The sequence below is a fragment of the Berghia stephanieae genome, chromosome 8 (genome assembly GCF_034508935.2).
Source record: "Berghia stephanieae isolate SIO BIC M18660-M18661 chromosome 8, UCSD_Bste_1.3, whole genome shotgun sequence".
In the NCBI taxonomy this organism is placed as follows: domain Eukaryota; kingdom Metazoa; phylum Mollusca; class Gastropoda; order Nudibranchia; family Aeolidiidae; genus Berghia; species Berghia stephanieae.
In genome coordinates, this window is record NC_088367.1 from 17,283,970 (window position 1) to 17,293,969 (window position 10,000).

A 10,000-nucleotide genomic window follows, 5' to 3' on the forward strand; every position below is an offset into this window, starting at 1 on the left:
AATGAAACTTTTGTACTCGCTTCACATGCAATGCGATTGATCTCGGTTGAAGTCTAAATTTATCCCCCCCCCCCTCTCTTTCCACCCAACAGTGATTGGGTAGTTGGGTCTGTTAGATCTGACGGTATTACTTTGCAATAGACTAGCATTCTATCAATAGGGTAGCAAGCAATTGCTATTGTCCGTTCACGCCCTAGAAATCGGGATAATCTCCGGCTCCAATGACCTGGTGGCTCTGAAGGACTGCTTGGGGAGAGTAAGTATAGTTTTTCCAAATTGTAGAAGACTAGGATTTGGCAGATCTCATAAATTAAATTTTTAAGTCACTTTTGTCACCTGCCTCACACAATACCAGATTGACGCGGTAAGTCACAAATTAAATGTCTCAGTCAGTCGTCCGTGCTGTCTCAGCATTAAAATGACAGATGTGTTAGGTTAAATGCTTGTTTGTTTTTGATGCTCAGAGGCATGTGTTGCAAACGATTATGTCATTGAGATGACCTTTAACACCAAAACACATCTTTTTATGAATTATAAATAAAAAACAAAATATTGTAATCGTAATCAATTCTTTGTAGAAGTTTGCTCAAGGTCGTAAATTAACAAATTGTCATTAAGAATGTTTATTAATTCAGTTACTCAATGTTCATTCTAAAACGTTGATTCAAGAATTGATTGGTCTAAACATTTCTTTTTTTACAAGCCCATAAACACGACACAAAGTTACATTTTTTCGGGTCAGTCTAGAATTATTGTCGAGTAAAGACTCTGCACTTCAAAAAAGCTTACCTAATTTTTATTTTCTGCTTCTTAAATCTTCAGAGGAACTGTGGACTGCCCCTGAAGTGTTGAGATCTGAAAGATGCATCGATTTTCAAAAGGCCGACGTCTACTCTCTTGGAATCATCTTGAAAGAGGTTTTCACGAGGTCATCTGCTTATTCCGACTACTCCTTTGTTAGTTCCGCAGGTAATTACCCATTTCTGCGTCTATGACTTATTTTTCAACAGTTGACTTATTTGTATATATATATTATTTATTTTTATTCATGTAAAATGATTTGCATGTGACTATATACTATTATGGCCAAGTTATGGTTATTTATTTAGTTAATTATTTACTTATTTATCTATTCATTTTTTTCTGTCTATTTATTGATTATATTCATATTTATTTATTTACTTATCTATTTGATCATTTTGGAAGTTTCTTTTTACCTGTATAGATTTGAAATGATATGAGAAGGCATGGCAATTGCCTATAATAAACCTTTGAATTGAATTGGTATCTCAAAACGGGAATATAACACCCCTTTTCTTATTTGTTCCTATCAAACAAAATAAGGGTAAGATTAGTGTAGTGATATACCTGATACCGCTTGATGTCGTGGTGCGGGAGCAAATTTTTTAAATTGATTCCATTCCCTTCATTCAATTGTGAACATTTTACATTCTTAAATTTTCTTAGGTATGAGAACTGGGTGTTATACTAAGGTTTTTAACTGAAATCGGGCGGTCATTGACATCGAGGAATCACCACATAAACTCGGTCTCTCTCTGGCTTTCGTGACAATATGTGACCTCACGTCTCAAAGCGGTATTATGTCGATATGAACTAGATGCTGTAAATTCAATTTATAGCCACAAATATGAAACCGTGGGTTGATATCTCCTCTTTATGGTAGAGAAAAATTCAATTTCTGGCAGTGTGCACTAAGCTCCAAGGTTGTATTTCTCTTCACTTTAATTCTAAATGCTCTTTTAGGGGTCCGAATAATCTCAACATAAAACCGTTTTAAGACGATTGGACACATATAATTCCCAATATCGGTCAATAGTCGTTTATTGTGTCTGAGTGGCATTGGTACTGACAATTTAGTGTATAAGGAAAATATAAAACTTGGTTAAGGTTTATGCGTTTTTTCCCCTTTTATTTTCCCCAGACATCATTGACAAAATCAAGAATCCCTCCGGCAGCCTCTTTAGACCGTTCATCAATCGTGACGTAAGAGATAACACGGAACTGACACAACTCATCACGGACTGCTGGTCTGAGGACCCTGGGGTTAGACCTTCAGCTACTCGCATTCTAAAGACGCTTAGTCGGTTAAATCCATCCAAGTAAGATTTTATATTAGTTTGTTTCTTGTGCTATCTATTCGACGGAAAAATTGAAAGATTAGGCTTGAAGATTTATACTCATTCAATCAAAAGCCTCAGAATAAAGAGAACTAGATATATCTATACATTGTTTTGTTCTTTGTTGTTTTTGTATTTGTTTTTTTTTTTTTTTTTTTTAATATTTGTTTTTTTTTAATTATTTTTTTTATTTTTATTTTTGTAAAAGAAAAATAAATTAACAGAACCACGGAAGCAATGAAGCTGAAGTCAATTCTATCATTGCAGCGTCAAACCATTGGTAACATTGTTCGTTACACTTTGGAGAAGACAATATTATGCTTTCGCAAAGACAGTTAATGTACTTATGTCAAGATTTAACCTATTAATTTACCAAATCGCTGCTCTAATAAACAATCTTTGCATTTCAGACACATGACCATGATAGACAACATGCTGGCAATGTTGGAAAAATACGCCAATCATCTTGAAGAACTAGTAGCTGAAAGAACTAGTGAATTGGACGCTGAAAAGAGGAAAACGGAAAATCTTTTATACAGGATGTTACCACAGTAAGATTTATTCCAGTATCGCTTTTTGTTTATTGAATTTAGAGACTGCCAACTCTACCAAATTTATCTGGAAACTCACAGTATTTGTTTGTTTTGCTGATTTTACTTATTCCCAGATATATTCTTGATTTCCTTTGCTACTTACTTTTTAATTTTCTGAAATATAATTATCACAATGATAATCATTATCATCACTACCACCATCATCATCATCATCATCACCATCATCGTCTTTATCATCATCATCATCATCACCATCATAATCATCATCATCATCATCATCATTAACATCACCATCATCATCATCATCATCATCATCATCATCATCATCATCATCATCATCATCATCATCATCATCATCATCATTATCCTCCTCATCATCATCATCATCATCATCATCATTATCATCATCATCATCATCATCATCATCATCATCAGCTTATTTCATATCCTATATATGCCGAAAATATTTCACTAATTTTGTGTGACTTATTGACTTATTCTCATCTCTAATCGTGGGAAATAGGGCCATGAACATATTATCTTCTTATCTTCTCCATGCTGTTCTGTCGACGTCTGCAGCAGTACAGACCTCCTTCTAGGAATCAAATCCCATTTTGCTTCGTTCCTTTTCAGCTGTCTTCAGCTGTTTCTCATCGTCTTCCTCTCATTCTCTTACTATCTGCTATCGACGTTAGATCCAAATTTTGTTGTTTGTTTGTTTGTTTGTTTTTGTTTTGTTTTTTTTAACACCATTTTTGTTTCTGAAAAGGTGACAATTTTAAGTCTAATTTGTTGAATTGTGAATGAAGAAGACACGCCTCCTCAATATACAAGTAGTCAATTTAATTCTAAAATTAGACCAATTTCATTTTCTTTATATATTGAACAGTGATTTTTTTAAATGATTGTATCTGATATTATATGTGCGGAGCGGTAAAGTTGAAAGCTTTTTATTGAAAATAATCAAACGATTTTTGTAGTATGCCATTACCAAATAAACCTTTATCTTTATGTTGGACATAATGCCAACAAAAATATTGTGTTATTATTTCTATTCTATTATTTGAAAATACTTATTGATTTAACAGTAAACTTCTAATCTAAAACTATTTATTTTACACTATGACTATAAGACGGCTTTTTTTTTGCCTTTGACGTATACTTATTTGCAGGTCTAATAACCCAAATTGCCATGAGCTAACTGTTGTAATGGAAATACTCTCAAACCAACGCAGACTATTGTCCATTACAACAATGTTAAAACAAGCCCATAATCCTGTAGGGTTATCAGACGTGCAAATATGTCCACCTAGGCTTCATTCCTCACTACTTTATTCGTCTCAGGTCTGTAGCAGAAGATTTGAAGTTGGGAAAACCCGTCAAGGCCGAGCTATTTGATGACGTCACAATCTATTTCTCGGACATCGTGGGCTTCACCAAGATATGTTCAGAGAGTACTCCTATTGAAGTAGTTAACTTATTGAACAGTCTGTACACACTTTTTGATGACATCATCACCCGATACGACGTATATAAGGTACACTGACCGCCCTGATTTAATATATGATTCTTACCGTCCCAATCAGTTAGTATGTTGGAATGTACTAGATGAGGAAATAATAGATTGAAGTCAATTTAAAAAAAAATAATAACCAATCTAAGATTTGTTATAAGAAACAACACTCGGTCTCTTCAATGGGGACATTTATCCTAATTCAAATATTATATTTTATGCTTGAACTATTATTTAATTTAATCTTAACTGAAAGGCATTTTTCCATAGTTTAGTCGAACTTTTGGTTCATCAAAATTGATGAGACTTTCAATGGAGGTCTGTAGTTGTTGCCCACGTGAGGTCCTAGTTCATCACTTTTGAAGTCGAAATTGGCGATGAAGAACACTGGCTCTAACCATCTGGCCTGAAGTCGCAAAGTGAGCAATGGGCATTGAGAAGATTTAATTGAGAAGACTATGTTAAGTCCGAGCGAGCGTAAATTAAGGCCGAAACGTTCGAGCTTTACTGGAATGTGGTTTTTGTTTGGTCAGCTCGGTCACTTTTGCACACCAAAGGAAAGTTTTTGTTATAAAGATATTTAATTTTTTTTAATTGCTTACAAGATCAATGATAAAAATAAATATCATAAATTAAACTGCATAAAAGGACACTAGAATTATTTATATATAATTCTAGTGTCCTTTTATATATAAAATAAAATATAAAATATAAATGGATTCACCCATTTAATCGGCCGAAACATGTATTTATATCCAGTTTGGAGTTTGGCTCAGTGGTATGTTCTTTGCCTCTTAAACAATAGGAACTGTGCACAAGTCCAACCTAACGGGCTACGTGGCCTTTAGCAACGAAGTGCTTTTACCTTACAGTAACTTACTTTCACTTTTAAGTGTGGTGAGTCACTAATAATTTTTTTTTTTTCCTAAGGGCTCAGCATTTTACCGCCCACAGCGGGGCTCGAAATAGCACCCTAAACTTGACATACAACCTTAGTGTCACACTGCTAAACCACGAAGCCACACTTTTAAAAGATATTATATCATTATATATCATTCTGTTAAAATATGACTTTGTACAATAGGAAACAATAGTGGGGTGTCAAAATACTGGTTCCAATCTCATTGGAAGTGTATAACCAGTCTTCCGAAGGACTGGATATATACCGTGGTTTCAGAGTGATAGTATCTTATTTTCTAGCCTAAATGGAGGTCATCCACCCTATTTCTTTTACGTCGCATAATCCTAAGAATATGTCTATATATCCTGCTACTAAAATAGTTATGCCACCTTATGATTCAATATGCAACGTATTCATCGTTAGTCCCACGTAGGACATGTCACACACTTCTAATGAGTTTTGAACCGGAAGAAAGGGAAGGTGTGACGACAAGACTTGTGCTTTTCATTGGGCGAACAAATGGATATATTGCTGTTTGCTGCTCCAAAGAGTGCTAATCAACACTGAGCACTTTTAAACCTTGTTCTTGAAGTTTTCATTTTAATTTCTTATTAATTATCTAATGTGGTAATTTTCATCAGAATAACTGATCTTCTGATTTTTATGAAGTCATTTCTTTTATTATTGTTTATTATCTATTTTTTTATTTATATATTATATTTTACAAAATGTGTTGGTGTTGTTAATAGGTTGAGACCATTGGAGACGCTTATATGTTAGCCAGTGGTCTACCTCGTAGAAACGGGCAAGAACACACCAAAGAAATAGCCAATGCCGCTCTGGACATTCTTGGGTCCATTGGAACATTCACCATTCCACATCTACCAGAGCGAAAGTTGAGAATAAGGTCTGTATTGTTTTGTTTTTGTTATCTGTGTGTTTATTTGTTTGCTTGTTGGTTTGTTTGTTAAAAATTGATACGAATTAACATATTTAATTTTATGTCGTGTCTCTTTGAGATCAGTTATGATTTTGCCATTAAGATTCTATAGTAATTTCTTTTTGGTGATTTCTTCATCTAAAAAAAATCGCTTCAGTGAAAGCCAGTAATTGGGGACTGCGTGGCTCAGCGGTACAGTCTTTGCTTCGTACCCGACAGGTACCGAGTTCGATCATCCGCCGCTGTGCTGTGTGGCCTTGAGCAAGTCACCTCGCTGCTCTGCAGCTAAAGCCTGGGTTATCCCAGTCTTCCCTTGGAATAGACCCTAAAAAGACAAATTTCCCATTGGGGATGAATAAAAGGAATGTTGTGTTATGTTATTACTTGGAACTTTGATTTAATTATTTCCCTTATTTTAATTAACTTTTTTGAGGCACGAGTATCGGTGTATATTTTCTATGTCTGTTTTTGTTTGTCTGTTTGTTTGTTTGTATGGATTTTTGTGTGCATTTTATAAAAATCATAAAAATAAGTTCTACAAAGCTGGTTTGCATGGTTTCATCTCTATAAAGATTTATGCGAGTTGATTTCGGTTTTGGCGTGACCAAGTGGCTTAAAATTAAAAATGAAGTTCGATATGTGAATTTTCTAACTTTGCCTTGCTCTCTTTGTTTTTTTTTCTCAGAATTGGTATTCACACAGGGGCCGTGGTGGCAGGAGTTGTTGGACTGGCTATGCCTCGGTACTGTCTTTTTGGAGATGCTGTTAACACTGCTTCTAGAATGGAATCTACGGGATTGCGTAAGAACAAAACTATCTTTTTAATTGAGCTTTTATCTAGCGTAATATCCACTAAACGTGCTCAAAGCGCTTTACAAGGGGTGCCCGACCAACAGCAACACCTAACATGTAGGACGGGACATGACGCCTGTTAGGCGATATTATAATTTTTTCGGACAGAGACAACGCTGTTAACGGCCAGGTACTCATTTTACCCCTGAGTACGGTGAGAGAATGTGAGTAAAGAGCCTTTTCCAAGGACTCAACTATGTGCCGATCGAGGCTCTAACCAGGAACTTCTTTCTCTTTTTGTCTGGCTGCCTGTGGGTAAAATAAAATGAAATAGGTCAAGCGTTGCAGAGAATTTTGATTGAACCACGCTTTCTATAATATACTATGCGATCAACCGACTCAAAACGTTATTATATAGAGGTAATGGAAATGTTGCTGCTCGAAGTTCGAAGAAATAAATAACACTGTGAAATTGAATGTAAGCTTCAATTTAATTTACGAAAACAGATAAATGGACGTTTTCGTATATTAAATTGAAGCTTACAGATAAATGGACGTTTCGGGTTTTTCCGTTATCAACAAAACAGGATGAAGTAGACACTATTGACGAATGAGATAATGTAGTAGTGGTGTTGTTAAGATGGGTATGCATGGGGCGGGGGGTGGGGGGGGGGGGGCTCTGCGGACTATTTTTTAAATTTATTTCTAGATTATTAGCATAGTCAAAAATATCCAGACTAGTTTTTTTTACATTTTTCACACTTTTATTTTATTTTCTACCCAGCCTTACAGATTCACATGAGCTCAGCCACAAGAAATGGCCTCCAGAATTTTAACGGTTATTATATCGAATACCGCGGGGAGATTGAGGTCAAAGGTAAGGGCACAATGAAGACGTATTTTCTTAGAGGACGGGACGGCTTCTACAAACCTTTACCTAACCCTGCAGATTATGAAGAACACACTGCCGCCTCTCCTTTGGAAAAGGGAAGTAACTCTCAAATCTGTGATTCTTCAGAGGATAAAAAGACATCCTCTAAACCAGACGTTCACAGACCGGTGAGAACTGGTGCGGCTAACGAAACGGACTCAATAAAAAGTGGGCTGAGAAAAATGTGGAGTCAGCGCTGGTCGAAAAAGCATGGTTCTCCCCGGATTACAAAAGCGGCTAGAGACAGACGAATGTCCGCCATTGAGCTAAAAATTCACAACAAGGAGAAGTTCTTGAATTGTAATGACGACGAGGTTGATAGTGATGATGTTTGTAGTGGAGATATCATATCCGACGTTGCTGAACTACGGAAACGGTTGTCGGGTATAGAGGTACCTGTTCCCGATAGGAGAGTAAGTTTTGAGGTAGATAAAGAGCTTGAAAATGTTGAACACTTCAAACTGCAACCTAAACTTGACCACCGAAAGCGAAGATTGTCAGTCGACGTTCGTCGTTTCCAATTTACATTAAAAGACCAAAACAGTTCTTCATTGGAAGAAGACAATAACAATGTAAATAATTCCCGTCACAGTTCCCCCTCTAATGTTAAAAACAGATCTTCCAGAAGTGATTATACAGCAGAACATCACTCCCAAATCTCGAATTCCAAAACATCCAAAAAGGAAGTGACGTCATCGTCATCCAATTCGACACCAATCATCACCATGGTTACAACAAACACTTCCACGTCGTCCAATAACTCTAGTCCTATTTTATCCAAGCAAGAATCAAGTCAGCACCAACAACAAAATAACTCTAGTCGCAATATCGACATCACTGCCAATATATTCAAGCCGATACTGTATCAAGGTATGAAAGCCCTCGAAGATCGAATCATCAAACAAACAGATAACGAAGAGCGGAACAGTCCCATGTCAAACTACATCCAACCCAAAATGACCAACACACATGACCGAAACTCCATGCCCGTGAAGAAAATGGCAACCTCTTCCCCGTCATCTTCGACCAAACCGGACGTTGGACTTCTAAAGGAACAAATAAATACCCGGATGAGTAAAGTGTTGAATGTCACCCCCCTTTGACAAGAATTGAAAATAAAATACTAGAGATTATCATTATCTAGAATTTTAAAAAGAATATTTTAACCGTGTATTAAACGAAGGGATGCGTTACACTTAAACTGTGATAGAAAGATACTCGTATTTGTCACCTCCATCTCAAAACCGTTTTATGTCGGGGTAATTCCGAGGCCAAAAATTGATTTTGTATCTTAAAAAATTTTAAACTTTGATTACTTTTATATGCCTGTTGATAATAACAAGAAATGAAGTGAGGAGGAAAGTGCCAGAGAATAACTCGCGTACTTACTGGTATGACCAGTCGTATTGGTCGTACCAGTAAGGTCGCGGGTTCGAGCCCCCATCGCCGCGAAATTTTTATTCTCTATTGTCTTCTGGCACTTTCCTCCTCACTTCATTTCTTGTTATTATCAACATAAGTGCCTGCTCCACTCACTTTTCTGAATTAATATGCCTATAATTTATTGACGACAATAGACACGGTTTGTTTTTCTTTTTGTTTTTGTTTTTTTATTTACCAGTTAACTGCCGTACTCTGGAAAACTCGTATTTAAAAATTTGCCCAGATAAGTCATCCTTTTAACATCGATCGATTCAAACGACTTCGCGAAGTCCGAGAGTTTTTGCCAAGATATGGGTCATTTGAATCGATCGACTTTTGAAGGATGACTATTCTGGCCAAATCTTTAAATACGAGTTTTTCGAGAAGACGGCTGTTAACTGATTAAGTGGCAAATAAAAATATATATAATTTCACATCTCTGGGCACTTATGAATTAACTCTTTGGCACTTTTTTCTCCCCGACATAATACCGTTTCATAGGCGATGGACCACATATTACAAGTTATTTAACAAAGGTCGTTTTTTTGCGTTCGTAACCAGCGTGTCAATCTAGCATCATGTGGGAATGAAAAATAAAAGACGAAAATTTAATTTGGAGTCAAAATCGATCCCAAAAAAAGAACTTTTGATTTTTTTTCTTTGATCTAAAAGCTAAATCTTAACATCTTCACTGAGGATTATTATTCTAATTCGTATATTATACTCAACTCAAATTGAAATTTTTGCATCAAGTTCTTTTAAACAATAGACATCATTTTTAGGTTTATTTGAATTGAAACCCCAGGTTT

At 35.9% G+C, this 10,000-nt stretch overlaps 1 protein-coding gene across 2 annotated transcripts in view; it reads left to right on the plus strand.

Annotated features, from left to right (window-relative positions):
* LOC144978283 (atrial natriuretic peptide receptor 2-like) overlaps positions 1-8,951 on the plus strand; it is a 97,016-nt gene extending 88,065 nt beyond the window's left edge. For both annotated transcript variants that reach the window (XM_078924130.1, XM_078924131.1), the window contains exons 19-25: positions 823-969; positions 1,943-2,120; positions 2,549-2,689; positions 4,037-4,229; positions 5,856-6,013; positions 6,732-6,847; positions 7,623-8,951. In XM_078924130.1, the coding sequence (XP_078780256.1) occupies positions 823-969; positions 1,943-2,120; positions 2,549-2,689; positions 4,037-4,229; positions 5,856-6,013; positions 6,732-6,847; positions 7,623-8,872 (2,183 nt within the window). In that variant the 3' untranslated portion in view covers positions 8,873-8,951. The remainder of the gene's footprint in view (positions 1-822; positions 970-1,942; positions 2,121-2,548; positions 2,690-4,036; positions 4,230-5,855; positions 6,014-6,731; positions 6,848-7,622) is intronic.
* The last annotated feature ends 1,049 nt before the right edge of the window (positions 8,952-10,000 follow it).